General features: G+C 37.7%; 1 protein-coding gene across 4 annotated transcripts in view; it reads right to left on the reverse strand.

The window, feature by feature from the left end:
* Positions 1–2,177: 2,177 nt before the first annotated feature.
* Positions 2,178–24,900, reverse strand: part of LOC126329815 (stimulator of interferon genes protein homolog) — a 372,973-nt gene continuing 350,250 nt past the window's right edge. For all 4 annotated transcript variants that reach the window (XM_049996215.1, XM_049996214.1, XM_049996213.1 and 1 more), the window contains 3 exons: positions 8,104–8,278; positions 7,901–8,014; positions 2,178–2,908 (listed from right to left, as the gene is read on the reverse strand). In XM_049996215.1, coding sequence (XP_049852172.1) covers positions 2,820–2,908; positions 7,901–8,014; positions 8,104–8,278 — 378 coding nt within the window. In that variant the 3' untranslated portion in view covers positions 2,178–2,819. The remainder of the gene's footprint in view (positions 2,909–7,900; positions 8,015–8,103; positions 8,279–24,900) is intronic.

The raw sequence follows: 24,900 nt of genomic DNA on the forward strand, positions 1-24,900 counted from the left end.
GTAGCAAAAACAAAGAAAACAACTTGAAGAAGAAATTTCCTTAGTTAAGCACTGTTTCTTGAGTGAGATGATGAAACATTTCCATATCTTCCTCTTGTCTTTTTTCCTCCTTACTCATTACAGTAAGTTTCAAATGTAGTGACAATAAAAGTATAACTGCAAATGTAACTTCCTTTTGTAACCTCTGTTGTCACATTCACTGCAGTATAAAATTAACATCAGAAGTTCTTGGTCTGGCAGTCAATAACTGGGTATTTTAGTTAAGTGATACATTTACTTTTTGATGTAATGCTCTTTTAGGTCAATGAAGCCCATCCAACATTTTCCAGTAAGCACACATATTCCACCTGTGAAATGCTATTCTAGGTCACAAAATATCCAGATGTGGTTGTTCAGGTTATTTGCTAGAATCAAAATATTTTCCAGGCACCATTTTTCTTAGATGTGACAATAGGAGATCTTAGAGGGTGGCAAATATGCTGAGATGAATAAAGTGGATGTTCCAACATCAAAAATTAGCTTTTTGGACAGATGCACTTTTCTGAAGAAATTTAATTTTTTTGTTTTTAGAATCAGTCTTTATTTTTTTTATCCTGTTGACTCATAAGACTTGTGTACTTTTGTCAGTACTTTTGTACACTTTACAAGATAATCAAGAAAAGACTCCCTTTGTTTGTGGAAAGCACTCGCCATAAGCATTCCCTACCTGCAGCCATGGTCTGCAAACCACTGTGAAGTGTATGGCAGTGGGTACTTCCACTGTACCAATTACACCTAATAGAAAGTTTATTGCCAAATTTTCTGTAATAAAAGTAAGAATTCTCTCAATCTATTATAAGACTTCTAAGTCTGAAAGTCTTTTTATCTTTTTTTTTAAGTCCAGAGTTTTACATTTTCTAAACATTTAAAGCAAATTGCCAATCTTTTCACCATTTTGAAATCATATCAAAATATGAATGAATCTTTGTACAGTTTTTATCAGACAGTACTTCATTATAGATGACTGTATCTTCTTCAAAAAGTCTGAAATTAATATTAATATTGGCTGCAGGGTCATTAATTTATGACATGAATGGCAGAGATCCCAACTCACTCCTGCTGATGACTTTTTATCCAAGACATGTTGTATCCACCCCAGAAAGAAATCCTCAATCCAGGCACAAATTTTGCTACATACTCCATATGATCATATTTTTGGTTATGAACATAGACGTGGAACTGATTTAGATGCTTTTTGTAAATCGAAGACGACTGCATCGATCTGACTGTCTTGACAAATGGTTTTTTTCCAGCATGTCATGTAAGAAAATTAAGTTGGGTATCTCGATATCTGTGTTTTTGAAATCCATGCTCATTTGCCTGTAGGAGGTAGTTCTGTTTGAGATATTCCATTATATTTAAGCTGAGATTCAACAACAAATGAACTTTCCAGCAGATGAAACTGTCTTTATCTTTTCTGTGCAGCTTTACAAGCTTCCATCCACTGCTGATTCCTATGACATTACTGGCATGAAGTGGTGGTCTCAGTATACCCATGATTCATCAACAGTTACTAATTTCAGCATAAAATCCGTTGTTCCAAAAATTGGAGAGAAATTTGTTTACGCTTCTGCGTATAGTCAGCAGTCAACTAATGTTGTATCCATGTAGCATACAACTTTTCATGGTTAACATTTGTTTAAAATGATCTATACTTTTTCTTCTGATATACCTATAGTATCAATTATAACATAGAGCTTTCATTCTTAATTGTCCAAGAACGTATTGTCTACTAAATTGGTGCTTTCAAAAGCAGTTGCAGTTTTCAAACATCCTACATATTCAAGAGAAGAAAGGCCACATTTCATTTCACACACTCATTTGTTAGATCTGAAAATGAAGTAACGGACTGCTTAGAAACACTGACACTTTGGATGGATTTTCAATGGTAATAAATCATTCAGCATAAGACTTTTGTGACAACACAGCACTCCAGTTTATCCATTTATACTAAACACACAGAACACACCTACTGTAAAAGCTGTTTCCGCAGGTCAAGTTGACATTTACCATGCTCCAATGTAAGCAAAACAAGAATTTCAGTGTATCAACATCATATTTGTGCCATGCTAAGAACTTTTCACCTTACCCTTGTATGCTTCAGAGGGTGTCGATAAAATTGGGAATATAAACATAGCTTTCAGAAAACATATATTGTTTATTTTTATAAAAATATTTTGCACCACAGCGCCACAATAAATATTGCAGAATGATGCTTTGATGATATTTACATGCAGTGTAGCCTCTCATCACCCATTTTGTAATATTCTTGTCTCTCATTTCATTTTATGGTACAGTCTCTTATATCTCTTGGAGATACAGTGTAAAAAAAAATTTAAAAGTATCTCTAAGTACATCATCAGATATAACTATGAATGATTACAGTAACCAACTAGTTTTAGTTTGATTGCACAATGTTTTCTTTTTCTTTCCTCTTTTTTTTGCGATATGGTCAATAAGCTGTTTTATTTCTTCTTAATAATGCCATGTTGGATAAAAAATTGTTTTAAATGTTCCCATTGCATTTACTGATGTACTCTCTTTAGGATATGATTCACAATTATTATGTTATAATACATTAAGTCAGTTCTTGTAAACAAATTTAAAAATTATAAAATTACAAAGGCACTTTCAGTCCATAAATATTTAAAATTCTTCATGTAACGACCAAAAATTGTGTCAGTTAGATAAAAATAAAATAAAAACTGTCATTCTAAAAAGTATGTCAATAATATGCTTGATGGAATAATAATTGGCACACATTCTTAATAAAAAAACATTCAGAGCCTTTGCATATTTTTCAGTTGTTCTATGCGATACAGTAAAAGTTCTGCGATGTTCACACATCTGTTTCCATGTTCATCAAGATCTGGAAAGGTTTTAATAAATAGGTCAATCCACATATTTCAAAATATTGAAATCCTAAACATTTACAAATATGAAACTTATTTATACACACATAAAGTTAGTTATTTTTTTAATTTCTATTTTTTTTTCCGACTAGGACCACAACCAGTACACAGTTATTGAGTGAAATCTTTTTCCTTTAACTATGCTGTGCATGAAAGACAAAAGCAGTGTCAAGTTGGGAGATGTTTTAACTTGTCAGCGGTCAGTATGTAGATATGCTAGAGTGAAGTTGTGTTTACCATGTTTGTCATGCATCATGTATTTTGAACAATGTGGGAACACTTAAGTTCTTATTCATGTTGCAAAAAAGTGCCAAAGGAACTCATGAAAAGTTGATGACACTCTAACTCTGTAGATTGTTTACAAGTGGTGTGAGTGATTGAAAAGCAAAAATGAGTCGGTAGAAGACTAGCAATGTTTGGAACATCCACTACTTCAAAAGCAAAAGAAAATGTGCTAAAATGGCAAAAATTGTTCCTTCAAACAGGTGATTAATTATTCCAGAGCTTCATTCATATCCAGACTTAAATGTCCCAAATCATAACTGGATATGAAACTTGCATCTAATTATATGATCCTGAGATGGAAATTCAGAGTTCCCAAGAGGAAACCAGTGAATCTCCTTGTCCAAGAAGATTCACTGGGTTCCCATTGGGAACTCTGAATTTCCATCTCAGGGTCATATAATTAGATGCAAGTTTCATATCCAGTTATGATTTGGGACATGAAATCTGGATATGAATGAAGACAATCCTTCAACTCTGTGCAACCTGCAAATGTTACAGTACACTGCAATGTTTGGAAAACAATGCACAAAGAAAGAGACCAGAAAAGTGGGCCAAAGGCTTCCTCTCACAATTCACATCATGCCAAACCTCTCTTCTGGTTCACAAGTTTTTGGCCGCAGAAAGTGTTCCTGACTGTCTGCATCTACCTTACTCTCCAGATTTAGCACCATACAACTTCTGGCTCTTTCCAAAAATTACTGTGCTTAAAAGAAAAAGTTTTGATACCATGCCTGACATCAAGAGAACCACGACAAAGCACCTGAATGCCCTTCCAAAATAAACCCTCCAGAAATGTTTCCCGACATGGATGCAACATTGGGATAAGTGGATTGCTAGCCAAGGCCAGTACTGTGAAGGAGATTAAATCAAATTCCATGTACTTGAATGTGCAGTCATCATTTTGAACAGTTGCTATGAGCCTAAGTTATTGCTATAAAGTGCAAGTTGTCACTAAAAACTAAATATTCACTTCCAGCCCTTAGTTTCTTATCTGTAAATAATGTGTGGGGCTCTCCACCATCTGCATGATACTGAACTGTAAAGTTAGGGATTCGCAGAGTATGTCCCAACATGAAAATAATTTCGCAAAATGCACAAAGATCTGCAGAGGATGGCATTTGATGCAGAGATTGGTCTATGGCTTTCAAAATAAGCAAAAGTAATTTAATGCTCTTAAATAGATGAAAATCCCACTATTGTTTGATTACATGAGTCACAATTCATCAGTGGAAACATTAACATCATCAAATATCTAGGAGTATGTGCTGGAACAGCTTAAGGAGAAATGACCACATAAAACAAGTCATAGGAAAGTCAGATCCACAATCAGTTTAATTGGAAGAATTATAAGAAAATATGCTTCATCCACAAAAGAGGTACCTTGCAAAATTCTCCTCTAGTTACAAAGGCAGGTACTACATGAGATATCTGCATTACTAAAGGTTTACAATTAAATTCTGAGGTTATATATTCTACAAAGAGTTGGGCGACCATTACTGCCTCCCACCTACACTTCATATAAAGACAAAGACGGTAAAATCAGAGCAACTTGAGCACGTGCAAAGACTTACCAACAGCTGTTATTTGCAGATACCAATTGAGAAAGGAAAACAAAGGAAAGATGGCCTGCAGAGTATAGATGTGGAAGGAGAAATGATACAGGCAGATTTGTATTTGGTATTGTGAATGCAAGTTCTCCTTAAGCCTAAATAAATATGGATGATATGTATGAACACAAATAACAAAATGTCAGCCATGTTTGATTGGAATATTAGCAATATATCTATGTGTTTAGTCACAAAAAGTAAACCCTAAAGTGCCAACTGTCCAGAAAAAAATGACACTCTGAAGTGATCAGTGGGTGGTTACAGAGTATTGTGAACAGATCCTCCATGCACAAATAGGCAATGTTCATCATACTACTGTTGCTTTCTCTGTCACTGATGGTAGCTCTTGTCATCCAAATACAGCAAAGCCAAAAAAGTTCAAACAAACATAATATTCACAGCAAATGTGTTTTGGAACAAATAATGAACTTTTTAGATGTGATTTGGAAGAAATAATGTGCATTCTAGATGCATGTAATAAAACTGTGAAACAATTTCAGAACTGAAATGTATTAATTATCATCAAAATGAAGAATGGAGATGTGGATCGGTCTTGAATCATGAGGGCATACATTTACAGCCTTTAATCCTGAGCAAACAATTTAGAACTTCAGACAACTCCTTTATAGCCGTTATCTCACACACTACCCTTTCCTTTACATCTGGAAATGGCTTAAAATGCAAACTTTTAAAGATTTTTTTAAGTGTTCAATGCTTCAGCTCTTAACTGTTGAAGACTTGTGCAACTGAATTCTAGATGGAAGATTTAAGTAACTTGCTTTGGGCACCAAAATTGCTAGTAGAGTAAGGATTGTTATGTAAAAAAAAAAATGAACAGTACTTATACGTTTGTGGATCTTCTAACCTTTGGGTAGCTGACTTCTGAACAATTCTACTGCCACCAACATACATTTTGTGCAAGGACTGTGAAGACAGGATAAGAGAAATTAGGGCTTGTATGGGAGCATATAGAAAGCAGTTTTGCCCTCACTCCATTTGCTTGTGGAACAGGAAAAGAAATGTCAAGTAGAGGTGCCAGGTGTTTTCCACCATATACTGTAGCCTGTAGAATATGTATGGAGATGTAGATATATATTTGCATCCTTTGTGATCTTTACTATCCAAATTTTTGAGAAATTCCCTATGTCTAGGGCTATGTCAAAAGGAATGTGAAGGAAATTGTGGTTTACTAGATTCACAACATGCGTAACCAAAATCATTTAGTCAGCATTAGAATCTAACACTTCTCAACAAGCTCTAGTAGAAGACCCAGAAGTTGGCGCCAGTATATTGTGTAACAACACATCACTCTGTCACAAAAAGAAAAAAAAATCAATCAGTTTATTGTGTAAACAGTGCAACAAATGAGTTATAAAAGGTATCTTGTAAAGTAGTTAACATATTTCTGAGACAACATTCAGATTTGATTTCATCATGTAGAGGTACTTTGATACATCGATATGTTTATGTTGCAATGATATTATTCTTATGTGTATTCTTTCTTTTGTCACTATGATCTTTGACGTACTTGTAACTCTGATTTTTGGGCGCATAAGCGATTATTAGAGAGTTAGAGGGTCGGACCTAGAGAAGGTCAAGTCTTGGATGTCATGTTGGAAAGACACATATTGTAGTCAGATTATAAAATGCATGCATATTGTACTCAGATTATAAAATGTAAACTTTAACAGTGAGGAAGATGTTTTCAAGTATGTTTTGTATTGTGAAGTGATGTTTTGTGTGTTACATGCCATTGCAACAAAAGCAATAAAAAAGAAATGTAACTTGAATTCGGAGTGCTGATTACTTTTTTTTTACATCACCATTGTGCTAACTTTCAATAGTTTAATCTTCAAGAATGGTTTGTGAAGCATGTCTATAAAACTTTTGAATATTGGTAAACTTCACTGGTAGCTTGTTGAAGTTTATGTCGCTGATGTAATGAATGGTGGAAATGTGCACAAATGATGTAGAATGTTTGATGAAGGAAGGACAAATATTCATGATAAAGACTGATCTGAATGGCCTACTGTCACGAATGAAGAGTTGACACAAAAAGGTTATCACTCAATTTACCACAACAGATGCTTCAGTAATTATGAGCTGCATCAGAAATTTCCACAAGTTTCAAGATCAGTAGTTTTTCACATTTTCACTGACAAACTTCTCTACAAAAAGTGTGTGCAAGATGGGTCATAAAATGTTGATGGAAGAATGCAGAACAAAGTGAATGGTACATTCTTTATCTGTTTTGGGTTGCTATCACAAGGACAGTGGTGAGTTCTTGGATCACAATGTGACTGGTGATGTAAGGTGGATTGTGCACTACACTCCAGAGAATAAACGTCAATCCAATGAGTGGCATCATTCAAATTCTCCAACGATATCATGAAATTCAAACAAGAACCTTCAACATGTGAAATAATGGCCACAGTTTTTTTGGGTCCAGAAAGGTATTCTTCTGTTAGACTTTTTGCCAAGAGGAATGACAGTAGCTGCTGAGAGTTACTGTAAAATATTGTTAAACCTTAAGTGCACTATTCAGTCGTTAGCGGGGACTGGTCTCTAGCGGCATTTTCTGCTTTACGACAATGCGTGGCATCATGTGGTGGCGAGAACAAAGACACAACTGGACAAGTTTCACTGGGAATTTCTGGACCATCCACCATACAGCCCCTAACTTAGTACCATCAGACTTTAATCTGTTTCCAAAACTGTAGAAATTTCATTGTGGAAAGCACTTGGAAAATGATGACACATTGAAAGAAACTTTTACTATTTGGTTTAACAGTCAGGCAGCAGAGTTCTTTGATGCTGGGATCCAAAAACGTGACAAATGTTTAAATGTTCATGGTGCCTGTGATACAAATGTGCATATTGTAGTTTATCACACAATTTACATTCATATATAAAGTTTCTCTTAATCCATTACAAATCAGTTATTACTTTAAAATTACCCTCATACAATGTGTGTCATATGATAAATAGTGATAGCTAATATAAAAATTGACAGAAACAGATAAGAATGACTAATATGATGTCTTTTCCGTAACTTACCAATGTAATATACAATCTCACACAAATCGCGACAATCGCGGTCCGCTTTTATAATTTTACGTAACGTTTTGTAGAAAAGTGACATCAGCTCCTGTAAGTGTTCTCTGTAAAATACTGAAAGAGTTTGAAAAACATAAAAGGTGTGTTAATAAGTTGAGGATTTTAACTGTAAAGTTGTAATTGATATGGATGTATCTTATCACCTTGATTTTCTCCACTTCGAGAAATAGCATCGTGGAGGCTTTTCAAAGGAGTTGCACCTTCTGCAGCTATGTATACAGGTTCATCATTTGTATTAGGATTTTTTATCCTGTATACAGAGTTTTTATACACACGTTGTTGTACACCTGCTCTATTCAAAATATGTGATTCCAAGCTCTGCAAGAAGAAAAAGGATTCAAAGAAATATTGTGAAAATGCACTCTGAGAGTACAGAATTCAGCCAAATTAATCTCAGAAATTTTCTCATAAACAATAGAGGTGCATTATTTTCTGTACCCTTTTGGGCTATAAATGAGCAAATGTGTGCAACTAACCTTATTATAATTTTAATAACAAGTATATGGGATAATAAGTTGCAAGGATGACATGTTGAGTTGCAGACAGGCACGATGAAAAGAATGTAACAGTTTAGCTCTTGGCCAAAGCCTTCTTCAGAAAAGAACACACACACACACACACACACACACACACACACACACACACACACACACACACACACACACAAGTAAGCACACCCCAGGCACACATGACCATCACATCTCTGGCAGCTCAGACTGGAAAGCATAATGAATGTGTGTGTGTGTGTGTGTGTGTGTGTGTGTGTGTGTGTGTGTGTGTGTGTGTGTGTGTTTGTTTGTTTTCTTTTGTGAAGAAGGATTTGGCCAAAAGCTAAATCATTACAGTCTTTGCTGTCTGCAACTCAGCATGTCATCTTTATGGTGAGTAGCAATCTATCCTTTTCCTCACATTTCTGATATTTCAACCTGGAGTTTCCATTGTTTGATTTTGGACAAAAGGTTGTTATTTATGTGTAAGTGATATCCCGTTATATGTTTTGTGTTTTATAATTTGTTCGAGGTTCTCCTTGGGCAACCATGTGGTAGATGGAATTAGACAGCAACAGTATCTTCTGCAACACAAAAATTGTCACCAGAAATGGAACAAGCTATACCAGCAGTATCAGCAATGACAGTATGTACTACACCTCCAGAAGCTTTAGAAACCACCCACCCCTTGAGCAAAAGAAGTTTGTCTCCACCAGGCCATCTGAAGGATTTTTAATTTAAGACAAGCAGCAACCAAACAACGAGATGAACAGTGTGAGGGATTCGAAAGACAACATATCATTAACTATATTATATCAAAATGTCCAGGTTCTAATGAGTAAGATTGCTGAACTAGATGTGCTTTTGATGGATCAGTTAAAGGATATTTCAGTTTTATGTATAAGTGAGCACTGGCTAAAAGAAAACCAAACTTTTACAGCCAGAACAACAGGATTTGAAATGATCAGCAGCTCTTGTAGAGCGAATTTTAAAGGGGGAGGAACATGTATATATGTGAATCAAGGAATTGAATGTAAAGAAATTAAACTCAGTAAGATAAAACACATTGAAAATGAGTTTGAATACAGTATGTGCAAACTTATAGAACCCAAAATAATTATTGTGTGCATATATCGTTCCCCACACAGGGAACGTTATGACGTTTTAGACAGTGTTGAAAGACTTTTTAGTAAATTAAGACATTTTACAGAGAGCATTATTGTACTTGGGTGATTTGAATGTCAACTTTAAAATGAACTGTCAAAAAGTATCAAAACTAAACAATTACTTATATTCACATCCGTCCATGAATGCACTAGATATGGAAAACACTCTGAAATAATAATAGATCAAATATTTTTTGACTTACAAAAGCTGGATCATGTTATTGAAGTAACTGACACAGGGTTCTCGGACCACAAAGCTTTAAAACTCTATATAAATAATGTACTGGGCACAAATTCTAGAATACATGGGAAATATATCTACAGAAGATGTATCAATGAGGACAATATCAGGGTTTTTAATAATTCATTAAAATACTCAGACTGGGATTTAGACAAACTCGACACCATGGATATGAAATTCGAGCTTGTTATAAATATAACTATGAAATTGCATTCCCTCTTAAGAAAATTAAAATAAAAAGCAAGCCTAATACTTGGATAACACAGGGGATCTGGAGAGCGACTTAGAAAGCTAAGTAAATCAGCCAGGCTAAATCAAGCTCTGAAACTATGTCACCTGTTACAGAAAATTGTACAGGAAAGTCATTAATGCAGCAAAAAAGTTACATAATGACTCATTCATTAGTAGAAGCAAGGATAACAAGAAAATGAAATCAGTTTGGAATGTGATAAATAAAACTGTAGGCAGAAATAAAGTAAGAGACAGCAGCTTTGTTATTAAAAGTGATCCTTTACGTATAATATATTCAACCTTCATTATACCAGTATTGTACAAAGCCTCATAAAAACCCAAAGACAAACTTAAGATTACACATAACATCTACATAAATCCTAAAGCTATGTTCTTATACCCTGTAATTGTACAAGAAGTACAGAATGCAATAAAAAAACTAAAAAATAAATTGTCTTGTGGTGCTGATGGCAGTCCAGATAAAGTACTTAAACACAGCATAAATATTGCTCATCCCCTTGTAGACATAATTAATGCCTCTTTCAGCACTGGCACTTTCCCTAAAGAATTAAAGCTGTCATTCATAAAACAATTATATAAAAATGGTGCTCCTCATGATGTAAAAAACTTCAGACCCATATCCTTGATATCCTGCTTCTCAAAAGTTATTGAAAGAATAATGCATGAAAGACTCTCCGCTTTCCTGAACACAAGTAGAATATTAGTCAGTGAGCAAAATGGCTTCAGAAAAAATAGGTCAACTGAAACAGCTGTATACAATTCCCTAAAACTTCTCCTGATGTCTATAGATCATAACGAAGTAAACTGTGGGGTGTTTTTAGATTTATCAAAGGCATTTGATGTTATTGATAATGAATTATTGTTTGAGAAACTATATTGCTATGGTGTATGTGGTACTGTTCACAGCTGGTTTAAATAATACCTGTCAGACAGATACCAGAAACTAGAAATAGTTCACGAAGGAATCTCTTACTTTTCGGAATATAAGAAAGTTAGTAATGGAGTGCCACAAGGTTCTATGCTGGGACCCCTCTTGTTCTTGATTTTCATAAATGACCTACCAAACTGTTTAACACCAGCGAATGGTGTATTGTATGCGGTCGATACAAGTCTTTTTATTAAAGCTCAAAATGAGACTGACTTGCAACACAAAGTAGAAATATCACAAGAAGAAGCAGAAAAATGGTTTAGAGACAACTATTTACTTATAAATGAGAAAAAAACAGTATGGATGAATTTCAGCCATGTATTGAATAAAGTAAAGCCCAATATAGCTTTGAAACTTGGTGAACAGAATATTTTACAAACTTCAAACACAAAATTTTTAGGTATCTGGTTAGACGAGCATCTAAAGTGGGATAAACATATTGAAATGCTCAATAAAAAACTAAGTAAATGATATACTCAGAATGCTGAAAAACTGCTGCAGTGAAAAGACAGTAATATGTGCTTATTTTTAAGCATCAGAAAGATAGAAAAGTTTTATATTTTTTAAAAATGAGCTTAAAAAAAGAGTTATTAAGAGAATGTTTTTACAGTGTTACAGAATACATGGATTTTCAGAACATAGTGACATAGTGGGCAATGATAATGATAATTCATATTTGAACAAATGTATGAAAATAGTCTGCCTGAACACACTATAATTAATTAATTATTGTTTGTTCTGCTATTCTCTACTAGAGTGGTCAATGATAATGATAAGTCTTATCTGAAAAGCAAATGTATGAAATTTTATGCACTATAAATAATTAATTCTTGTTTGTTTTGTTATTATCTACTACAAGCTGCATGAGATATATATTTATATATGTTTTACCACTGTAGGCCTATGTTATTAATTTATTGTATAATTACAAACTCATATAATGTAACATGACAACTCCTGTATCATTGTATATGATAAAATGGATGCTCAATAAGAGTTGAATCAATGAACATTACAAGCCCCTTTTTGGGTGTTTGTATGATCATGGGATCCTCTCAGACAGACAATCATTGTGTGATGTGGTTGGTGTCTGTGATGGTACTTGTTTTCCTATAGCCGTGCTGCCTCTTGACCATTTTCATCTGCTTGGCTGTACACAAACACCATGTCGTCTTGTTCCCAACATGAATAGTGGACCATTCTGCTGCTTATAATAGAATGTGTCACACAGCCTGCAACACACAAGGAACATATGGCACAAACTTTCATTCATCAGCACCAACTACCATGGCAGCAATGCACTTCTGGACACTTTTCACATGATCTTTTTTTCCTTCATTTAGTCAGGAATTCGTCTCTGCAGTTTGTCGGTTTTATTAATGTTCACCCTGTATAATAAAAGTTCATTGTTATTTGAAACTGGCGGAAGTTCTTGGTAGCAAATAAGACTCCTCTAGTAAATCTTCTAGTATGATGTCGTCGTAACTGCCGTCTGCTTCACGTCTGCTGTGGAGCGAGCTACCTTAATTGAAGTATTAACTGTATTTTTCTTACTTGTCACTTCTTCTTCCGTGTGTTTCTGCTTTTAGGAAGCTTAATTGTCGAGTGCTATTAATAGTGTTCCATAGATTTCGTGTTTGTTTTGAATACAGTCAGAGAGAGTCCCTTTAGTCAACCATAGTGCCAGCCAGTAGTGCTATCTTTTGTTTTGAATACAGTCCAGAGACAGTTAGTGCTATTTTCATTGTTTTCTACAAGAAGTGGCTAGCAACCACAGTTTAGTCAACAATCAGCCGCCTTTAGTGAATTAGAAGTCTAGTTAAAAGTTGATTAACTCTCTACAGTAAGTTGATTTCTTAGGATGGATGGATGTTGAAAACAATAAACTGGCCGGGTGAGATTAAGATATGTGAACACAAAATAAGCAGTCTCGGATATGCAGATGACTTAGTTGTGATGGCAGATTCGATTGAAAGTTTGCAAAGTAATATTTCAGAGCTAGATCAGAAATGTAAGGACTATGGTATGAAGATTAACATCTCCAAAACGAAAGTAATGGCAGTGGGAAAGAGATATAAACGGATTCAGTGCCAAATAGGAGGAACAAAGTTAGAACAGGTGGACGGTTTCAAGTACTTAGGATGCATATTCTCACAGGATGGCAACATAGTGAATGAACTGGAAGCGAGGTGTAGCAAAGCTAATGCAGTGAGCGCTCAGCTGCGATCTACTCTCTTCTACAAGAAGGATGTCAGCACCAAGACTAAGTCATCTGTGCACCGCAACTTTGTTGTATGGGAGCGAAAGCTGGGTGGATTCAGGTTACCTTATCAATAAGATTGAGGTTACGGATATGAAAGTAGCTAGGATGATTGCAGGTACTAGTAGATGGGAACAATGGCAGGAGGGTGTCCACAATGAGGAAATCAAAGAAAAACTGGGAACGATCTCTATAGATGCAGCAGTCAGGGCGAACAGGCTTAGATGGTGGGGTCATGTTACACGCATGGGAGAAACAAGGTTACCCAAGAGACTCATGGGTTCAGCAGTAGAGGGTAGGAGGAGTCGGGGCAGACCAAGGAGAAGGTACCTGGATTTGGTTAAGAATGATTTTGAAGTAACAGGCTTAACCTCAGAAGAGGCACCAATGTTAGCACTGAATAGGGGATCGTGGAGGAATTTTACAAGGGGGACTATTGCTCCAGACTGAACGCTGAAAGGCATAATCAGTCTTAAATGATGATGATGATGAGGATGGATAGGATGTGTGTCTGCTGTGTATGGACGCAGGAAGAGCTGGCCACAGTTCGCAAACAGCTGAACGTGTTGATGGCCGCGGTCAGCCGTCTTCAGGCTGCTGCCTCGGAGTGTAGCGGCAGTGGGGAGTCTGGTGCATCGCTTGGTACACCCCAGGGTTTACTGCTTCACCCACTGTCCCTGCTGTCGAGACATCTTTGCGGGTACCGGGCGCGGTTGGGCCACCCTCTCCCCAAGGGGAGTGGCGGGTTCAGCGGCGCACGTGGTGGAGGGTCAATGTGGAGGCTGGCTGTGTGGCATCGTCCACTCTGCCTATGAGTGGACATGTGGCTGCTCCTTCAGCAAGGTCCGAGCAGGCAGACGGGGGGAGGGGTTTATTAGTTATTGGGATCTCCAACGTTAGGCGGGTGGGTGATGGAGCCCCTTAGGGAAATATCGGAAAGGTCGGTGAAAAAGGCCAGTATTCACTCTGTCTGCTTGCCGGGGGGGTCTCATCCGAGATGTGGAGGAGGCCCTGCTGGCGGCGATAGAGAGCACTGGGTGCACCCGACTGCAGATTGTTGTTCATGTCGGCACCAATGACTCCTGCCGTCTGGGTTCAGAGGTCATCCTCAGTTCGTACAGGCGGAATTGGTGAAGGCGGAAAGCCTCGCTCACGGGGTGGAATCAGAGCTAACTATTTGTAGTATCGTTCCCAATTTGTAGTATCGTTCCCAGAACCGACTGCGGTCCTCTGGTTTGGAGCCGATTGGAAGGCTTAAAACAGAGGCTCAGACGATTCTGTGGAGATCTGGGGTGCAAATTTCTCGACCTCCGCTATCGGGTGGAGAAATGTAGGGTCCACCTGAATAGGTCAGACGTGCATTACACGCCGGAAGCGGCTACAAGAGTAGTGGAGTGCGTGTGGAGTGCACATGTGGGTTTTTTAGGTTAGAGAATTCCCTCCCTAGGCCCGAGATGCGGCAAGGTAGGAGTAGGCAAAATGCAACAGGGAATAACAATATTAATGTGCTAATAGTAAACTGCAGGGGCGTCTATAGCAAGGTCCCAGAACTGTTCTCATTAATAAATGGTCACAACGCCCATATAGTACTAGGGACAGAAAGTTGGCTGAAACCAGACGTAAACAGTAATGAAATCCTAAACTCAGATTGGAATGTATACTGCAGAGACAGGCTGGACAGTGAAAGGGGAGGCGTATTTGTAGCTATAAGAAGTGCAATAGTATCGAAGGAACTTGACGGAGATCCGAAATGTGAAATAATTTGGGTGAAGGTCATGGTTAAAGCAGGCTCAGACATGGTAATTGGATGTCTCTATAGGCCTCCTGGCTCATCAGCTGTTGTTGCTGAGCACCTGAAGCATAATTTGGAAAATATTTCGATTAGATTTCCCCACCATGTTATAGTTCTGGGTGGAGATTTTAATTTGCCGGATATAGACTGGGAGACTCAAACGTTCATAACGGGTGGCATGGACAGAGAATCCAGTGAAATTTTTTTAAGTGCTTTATCTGATAACTACCTTGAGCAGTTAAACAGAGAACCGACTCGTGGCGATAACATATTAGACCTTCTGGTGACAAACAGACCCGAACTATTTGAAACAGTTAACGCAGAACAGGGAATCAGCGATCATAAAGCGGTTACTGCATCGATGATTTCAGCCATAAATAGAAATATTAAAAAAGATAGGAAGATTTTTCTGTTTAGCAAAAGTGACAAAAAGCAGATTACACAGTACCTGATGGCTCAACACAAAAGTTTTGTCTCAAGTACAGATAGTGTTGAGGATCAGTGGACAAAGTTCAAAACCATCGTACAATATGCGTTAGGTGAATATGTGCCAAGCAAGATCGTAAGAGATGGGAAAGAGCCACCGTGGTACAACAACCGAGTTAGAAAACTGCTGCGGAAGCAAAGGGAACTTCACAGCAAACATAAACATAGCCAAAGCCTTGCAGACAAACAAAAATTATGCGAAGCAAAATTTAGTGTGAGGAGGGCTATGCGAGAGGCATTCAATGAATTCGAAAGTAAAGTTCTATGTACTGACTTGGAAGAAAATCTTAAGAAATGTTGTTCTTATATAAAAGCGGTAGGTGGATCAAAACAAAATGTCCAGACACTCTGTGACCAAAATGGTACTGAAACAGATGATGGCAGGCTAAGTGCCGAAATACTAAATGTCTTTTTCCAAAGCTGTTTCACAGAGAAAGACTGCACTGTAGTTCCTTCTCTAGATTGTCGCACAGATGACAAAATGGTAGATATCGAAATAGACGACAGAGGGATAGAGAAACAATTAAAATCGCTCAAAAGAGGAAAGGCCGCTGGACCTGATGGGATACCAGTTCGATTTTACAGCGTACGCAAAGGAACTTGTCGCCCCCCCCCCCCCCCCCCCCTTCACAGCAGTGTACCGTAGGTCTCTAGAAGAGCGAAGCGTTCCAAAGGATTGGAAAAGAGCACAGGTCATCCCCGTTTTCAAGAAGGGACGTCGAACAGCTGTGCAGAACTATAGACCTATATCTCTAACGTCGACCAGTTGAAGAATTTTGGAACATGTATTACGTTCGAGTATAATAACTTTTCTGGAGACTAGAAATCTACTCTGTAGGAATCAGCATGGGTTTCAAAAAAGACGGTCTTGTGAAACCCAGCTCGCGCCATTCGTGCACAAGACTCAGAGGGCCATAGACACGGGTTCACAGGCAGATGCCGTGTTTCTTGACTTCCGCAAGGCGTTTGATACAGTTCCCCACAGTCGTTTAATGAACAAAGTAAGAGCATATGTACTATCAGACCAATTGTGTGATTGGATTGAAGAGTTCCTAGATAACAGAGTGCAGCATGTCATTCTCATTGGAGAGAAGTCTTCCGAAGTAAGAATGATTTCAGGTGTGCCGCAGGGGAGTGTCATAGGACTGTTGCTATTCACAATATACATAAATGACCTTGTGGATGACATCGGAAGTTCACTGAGGCTTTTTGCAGATGATGCTGTGGTGTATCGAGAGGTTGTAACAATGGAAAATGGTACTGAAATGCAGGAGGATCTGCAGTGAATTGACGCATGGTGCAGGGAATGGCAATTGAATCTCAATGTAGACAATGCTGCGAATACATAGAAAGATAGACCCCTTATCATTTAGCTACAAAATAGCAGGTCAGCAACTGGAAGCAGTTAATTCCATAAATTATCTGGGAGTACACATTAGGAGTGATTTAAAATGGAATGATCATATAAAGTTGATCGTCGGTAAAGCAGATGCCAGACTGAGATTCATTGGAAGAATCCTAAGGAAATGCAATCCGAAAACAAAGGAAGTAGGTTACAATACGCTTGTTCGCCCACTGCTTGAATACTGCTCAGCAGTGTGGGATCCGTACCGGATAGGGTTGATAGAAGAGAGACAAAATCCAACGGAGGGCAGCGCGCTTCGTTACAGGATCATTTAGTAATCGCGAAAGCGTTACGGAGGTGATAGATAAACTCCAGTGGAAGACTCTGCAGGAGAGACGCTCAGTAGCTCGGTACGGGCTTCACCGAGGAGTCAAGCAGTATATTGCTCCCTCCTACGTATATCTCGCGAAGAGACCATGAGGATAAAATCAGAGAGATTAGAGCCCACACAGAAGCATACCGTCAATCCTTCTTGCCACGAACAATACGAGACTGGAATAGAAGGGAGAATCGATAGAGGAACTCAGGGTACCCTCCACCAAACACCGTCAGGTGGCTTGCGGAGTATGGATGTAAATGATGATAATAATGATGATGATGATGATGATGGTAATGATATATTTTGTTGAGAGCACAGCATCTAGATCTTTAGCACCTTTGTGAAATCTTTAATGATTGATTCAAACATACCATAAAGAAAATGTCAACATGAAATAAAGTTAATTACATATGTCATAATAATGATAATAATAATACAGTGAAGCCCCGCTTTTACACTTTTCAAGCGACTTTAAAAAAAGGTAAAAATGCGGGAAAATGTGAAATGTGGGAAATAACATTTTAAGCTGCAAAAGTTATGTATAGGGTATCCCCTTGCATTTTCGCACTTTATGTCTATGTACATAACAGGCATCAAAAGACTTGTCAGGGACTTGTTTATTATCTAATAACGGTTTGTTATCTATTAAAAACCGCTGATGTAGCTGGAACTGATAACTGTTTGGGAAGCAGAAACGTTTTACTCAATTTCAAACGTCATATTCGATGTTTTTGGAAAGCATTCAGCTGTCACTCAATATTTAAACAATAACCTACTGCACTAGTTACGTATTTTTTCATGCTCATCACGACGCATTTCGAGAATTTTTTCTCACTGTCAAGTGCAAATACGTACATAAGTATTTCGTGTGGTTTTTGAATATATGTTTTCTGCCTCTCATGCACTGTAGTCATCTTTCTGAGGTTATCAGTTACTGTGCCTCCTGAGTTGTGTAGAAAACCACATACTCTCCAACTGTCACTCACACTGTCTGTGTAACATCACAAACAATATAAATGAAAATACTGCACTTCTCGAAACTTGTTTCGCTCAGCATGAAAAAATACGTAACGGCACTGTGCTTAAACCAAAAAACATTGAGCAGTGCAAAGTAGAGCTTTAGCAAATCGGTACTGAGTAACGAATACTTTGGCTGACTCTAGGCACCGAATCGTTACTCATAAATACATTTCGTTGTGCGTTACCGTACTCCGTGTTCGGCTCGTATCGCTCGGTTCTGCGCGGCCATTTGCGGAAAATTAAGGACGCATGCCCGTCGGCGCGGTAGTTACTATTTAGAGAATATAGTTACTATTATACAAGCCTTGTCGTCGTGCAAATTTAGTTTCATTAATATTGTTTTTGGAATTGGAATATTCTGTGTTAATATTTATTGTGAGTAATTTGTTTAGACCTTCCTGACGAATTTGACGTGCGTGGCTCTATGATTTTGATGGTTACTGTTATAAATATTTTCTTACTTCTTGGTCCGTGTTTGCTGATCAATTCTCGTTGATCTGCAGGTCCGTCGCCTTTAACGCAAACACACGGCTTTTTTTAATTTACCAGCAAATGTTTCAGTTTAATGCTTACTATTTGTTTTTTGGTTGTAATTGGGTCCTACTATGACATAAAGCTACTATGACATGTTTTTTTTTACTTTATTTAGTTGATTGAATCATTTACATTATTTTCATTTCGCTGATCAGTTATTTAAAATACATACGTTGCATCTTGCATTTGTAAAAAAATGGTTTTAGCTTCCACATTAAATAATTTAAAACTTGCTATTTATTTAATTTCATTACTAAACCCACTTCAAATGTATTCAGTTATAAAAAATACATTATAGTACAAAGATCATGTATACGGTACTGAGTAACGTTTACTTTGGTGGACACGAAGTACCGAATGGTTACTCATAATTTCGTTACTCGTTACCATGCAGTGCTTTGCGCTCGGTTCTACTCGGCCGTTTTCGGAAGATATGTGCGCGCATCAGCGCAGTAGATGCTATTTCGACAATATGGTTCTGCTTTACAAGCTTTGTTGAGTAAATTTAGCTTCATTTGAAATATCGGTGTTGGAATATTCTCTGTTAATATTTATTGTGAGGTGAGTAATTTATATACGCATTCTTGACGAATTTTAAATGATTTAGATGTTTATTATTTGTTACTTCACTTTACTTCAGAGACGGATGTGGCTACGAGCTAAGTCGTGGGTAGGGAGTGTTGAACCCCATCGAATTGGAGCTTGCAACCTAGAAGCTAGGAAGTGCGCCTACACCGTATAACTGCAGTGGTAAAATGGATTCCTGAATGCGCATTATATAGAGTGTCATTTTCAAATGCGATACTTTTTCGCTAATGTCGATATTATTTTAACTGTTAATGTCACAAAATACCTCACAACAGTCCCGCGGTTCGCAAATGTAGTCATACAACTAAGATCGGTCACACTGGTGGCAATGAGGAACAGGCGACAGACGTCAAAATATTCTGATTGTTTCTGAAATTCCGTGACCTTAATCCAGGCCAAGCCTTCAAGATAGAATGCGGGGACAGTACTTAGCGTTCTTACTCGTTTCCTGATTCTTGTGTCAATCAGGATGATGGTTTAAAACGGGGCTTCCCAACCTTTTTAGCTGGTGGACCCCTTCTTCAGTCGAAAATCCAATGCGGACCCCTAGTCTGTTCCCAATGACCCCCCCCCCCCCCCGAAGTATCAATAGTCTTTGGTTTAGAGATGAATGAAAATAACTTGAAGGCCAAAAATCGACTTATGAAATAGGTAGTGCACTGACAAAGCAAGTTTAAATCATGCCTGGGGCCGCATACGTGCCAGTGAGTGCTGTGATTGGTCGACAAAGGTCGCTCCGCGCATGCGTAAAAGGCTTCATCCAGCACATTACCGCCGTGAGCCAGTGCACAAACGACCGTATTGTTGCGAAACAGTCGATCAGAGAAGCCGCAGTCTCCGGCACTAAACTGTGTATGCGTTCTCACTTAGGAACCGCAAAGGCTGCTTGGGAATACGACCTGAAGTAAAGTTGTTGGGGAGCCCTGGTTTAAACAGTTCTGTATTGTTCTTTTCAGTGCAATTTACAATGGATACTTTTTCACCGAAGTTACCGATGATCAAGGCAAAATGTGATCTTTGCCATACCTTATATTCCGTGAAAGGAGGCTCGACATCAAATTAAAGAATAATCTTATAAAAAAACATCGATCATCATACGAGACCATAATTACAATTTCACCAAATCCAATAGAGCTCATCAGATCCCAAGAAGGTCGAGAATTTTCTTCTTAAATGCCAGTACCGTCTACATCAACATCTGAAGTCGCTTAATTAAAACCTCAAACTTGACAACAACAAACAACCGTTGTCACCTTTATCAAAAGATCCTTAAGTGTTGCAAGAGAAAAAAAATACTGAGTAAATTTTCAGTATTATAATTAAAGATTTCCAACCTTTTTCTGTAACTGAAGATGCTGGCTTCAAAGCTTTAATTGAATACTTGGAGCCCTGCTATAAATTACCATCAAGGTAAATACTAAGCACAACATTACTGAATGCTCAGTATGTAAGAGTGAAAATAAACTAAAAGACGAACTGGGAACTGGGTCTCATATTTCCATCATGACCAATGGTTGGACTTCTTGGGCAATGATGTCCTATCTAGCATTGACGTTACACAACATTGTAAACTGGGAACTGAAGTCTGCATTATTAGGATGTTTTGAATGTCATGAGCGGCATACAGCTGACTATATTAAAATAGAATTAAGTAATTTACTATGTAAGTGGGAGGTACAAGTTACAGATAATGCCGCTAACATGAAATCAGCAATTCGGTTGGGGGATTATGAACATCTGCCTTGTGTCGCACATACACTTAATTTAATAGTGCAACTTAAGAACATTGAAACCATTATACAAAAAACAAAAACACTTCCATAGAAGTCCAGTGCCTACAAAAAATTAACACCAATACAAGAGCAGTTCAGGCCTGGACAAAAGCCTTTAAAACTGAAAATGGACGTTGCAACTAGGTGGAACAGCACACTGGATATGCTGGAAAGGATTTCTATTCACAAGAACCCCTTGAAGCGGCGCTGGGACTTCTTTACAATCCTGCTGAAAGTCTCCTTGAAAATAAATGGTTAGCTCTACCAGAAGTTAACATTTTAAAGCCTTTTAAGCACTTTACAGAAGAAATGTCCTTGCAAACACAAGTATTTATTTCAAAGGTGGTAGCAGCCACCGATAGTGTAGCAGCCACCGATAGTGTAGCACAAATATTCATTCAAGAACACCACTTGAAGCAGAGTTGCCTGAGCCTGTATCGGTCATTCATTATGACAAAGAGGACTCAATTTGGAAAGAATTTGATGCCAAGGCAACGTCAAGCTCTACGACATCAGGTGTTACCAGCATAATTTCAATGTGGCAATATATGGAAGAAAAGTTATTAAGTAGGCATGAGTGTCCTTTAAAATGGTGGCAGATGCAAACACTTCTCTATCCTGAGCTGTCATGCTTAGCACAAAAATATTTATCTGTCATGGCTACTTCAGTACTGTCAGAAAGAGCATTCTTGAAGTCAGGCCAAATATAGTCTGATAGGCGGAGTTCCCTGAAGCCGAAATCCATGGAAAAAAAAAATTATTTTTTAAATTTGAACCAAAGGTTTCTGTAAGACATTTCTCTGTACATTTTCTGTCTGTTGTACAGGTTACATATTATGTTGATTATTGCACCGTGCTAGTGCATTTGCAACAAATTGCCCTTAGCTATCACATTAATTAATTCAAGATTTACTGGTTTTTGTTTTTATTCAGTTGTGAAACCTGCTTCAAACTGTTTCAAGTACAAAAAATACACCAAAGTACCAAAATGTAATCTTATGAATGTGACTGGACCCCATACCAGTTATACGGTATTGTCGGTAACTAAAGTAACGAGTAACTATACATTTGTAACAAGTATTGTTGTCTGCAGTAACTAATACATACGAATACACATTTTCTCGTTACTTTCACAGCTCTAGTGCAAAGTGAATGGATGGTATCAACTAGCGCTACAAGTGGCCAAATGCCAAAACACACTAAATATGGTTTGACAAAGGTGTCACGATGATCACAACAATCACAAAACTGCATTTGCATGGTAGAGGGTTTGGAAATTGTTGTAAGTGATCATGATATCTTTATTCGAACGAACCTCGTTCCTCACGTCATCCATCACGCCAAGTAGAGCTTGGCAGCAGCAGGAGATTGTCACAATCTGTTCCAACTTTTACACGTTTACCGGTTAAACTCCGTAGAGTGCCCTGGTGTCTAGAAATTTAACCATGTAATATTTGTAAACATTACTGGATGGCCAACACCAAACATGGAGAAAGAATCCTGTGTCGTCCTGGCAACTCCTCACATCATTGAAAGGTGTACGGTGGGTTAGATGAAACACAGACTGAAAATTTCTGCATAGATTCAATCCTTTTCCAGTCATGCACTTTACCACTACACCACCAGGCCCAACACTTATTCCATACATCATGTTCATGATTAATGTTATTATGTGGAATGTGATTAAATACTGACTTGTAAAAGATTAAAAATTAGTTTTTTGCTATAAACTGGCCATAAACAGCTTTTACTGTAAGAACTGATTATTGACATCCAAGAATTCCTCTACAGGGAAGGATTTTTTTTGTGGAGAAACATCTTTAATCCACTTCTGAAAACGCTTTTGCTGTCTGTCATACATTTTATTTCAATGGTTAGATTGTTGAATAGTTTTATAATTGTTTATGAAATAAGAATTAAACTAGGTATATACTGAACTACACATTCAATAAAAACTTAATTTATCTAATAGAATATTATGATTGACACAATCAAATACCTTTGATAAGTCATAGAAGATTCCAGCTGGTGATATTTTATCATTTAAATATTTTATTATGTGCTTAGTGAATATATAAATAGCTATTTCAGTAAAGTGATGCTTTTGAAATCCAAAGTGTGACTGGCTAAGTGTTCCATAACTATGCAGTTGGGTGACAAAATGGAGTACATTACCTTCCCAAAAAAATTAGAAAATATTGTAAAAAGTGACGAGTCTTGGTTACTGACATATGCGGAATCATCCTTCCCGAGAGACAGTTTCAATCTATCTGGGAAAACACCGTGAATTAATTATGTGTTACAGTGACTAAGAACTTTACATATTATAGAGACACAACTTTCTAGTGTCTTCTCGGAGATATTATCCATGACTCTCTCTCTCTCTCTCTCTCTCTCTCTCTCTCTCTCTCTCTCTCTCTCACACACACACACACACACACACACACACACACACACACACAACACAATCTAAGAGAGTAAAGACACAAAGAAAGATGTAAAATTGTACACTAGAAAATGTGGCTGCCTGACCACTGGACTAATAAATAACGAACTAGCCAGTATACAGTACACTAAAATCTGCAGCCTAAGAGCTTAGGGTGGAGTCTGGACAATTCACAAAATTTTAAAATGCGGACCACACTCGTTACATCCTCTGCTAAAATTTAGAGTAGATCCCCACTTAAGTCTACTACTGCCCTCTCATCAGAATATAAAATGCTGTTCACTAAAATATGATGTATGTACACCATAGGCATCACAAACACATGGATTTTCCTGGAGCAAGAAGCTATTTGTAAGTGTACCACTTATGGACTTCAGAAAGCAAGTTACATTTGGCACCCCACCCTAAGACCACTGCACAAGACTAGTGTATTGCCAGAAGAGAATACAAGTACCAGGATTCCTGCAGACACTATTCTCAGGTGGTATAGGAAACAGATGTATCACCGTATAGGAATGGAATGGGGTCGCAACTGGAAACATACTACAAAGTTGAAGTATGCAGGACACTATGGTTCTTGTGGGCAAAACACCCAAATGCACACACATTCACTGTGAAATTCTGGTGTTATACTGACCAGACACAATATTGTGGTCAGTCATAGTGAAATGGTGCCAACAATTTGACCAAGGCCACCCACATGTTGCAATCCTAATCGGGTATGGAAGAAATCTTGCACCATGTGATTTCCATCTTTTGAGTAAACTGAAAGAACATATGAAAGAGAAGATTTTTTCAATGATGGGGATGATCTAGAATGGCTTCTTGAGCAAGGAGTGGATTTCTGTTGTTGAGGAATGGAATGATCGGTAGAATGTTCTGATTTTTGTTTACAGAGACTTGGTGACTACCCTGAAAAATAATGTCACATATCTGTGTATTGTAGCACAACATTCAATAAAAGCTACATTTTGAAGTCTCCTCATATCTTCTATAAGCAGTCAAATTAGTAAGGCTCCATTCCACCTGTGTGACTGAAGGAGGAATTCCACATACTCATAATTTGTTTCACAGCCTACCTGTTATTGAGACTCTAGGGCAATGGCATGTCATTCAACTCTGTCACACCTACAGGTTGCTATGTCAGCTGTTTCATTTCCTTTAGTTCCCTTGTACCTAAGTATCAGTGTTGCCAGATCCAAGTTGCATAAAATCATGACTTTGAGACTGACGTTTTAAAAAA

This window comes from Schistocerca gregaria, chromosome 2, assembly GCF_023897955.1.
Source record: "Schistocerca gregaria isolate iqSchGreg1 chromosome 2, iqSchGreg1.2, whole genome shotgun sequence".
In the NCBI taxonomy this organism is placed as follows: Eukaryota; Metazoa; Arthropoda; class Insecta; order Orthoptera; family Acrididae; genus Schistocerca; species Schistocerca gregaria.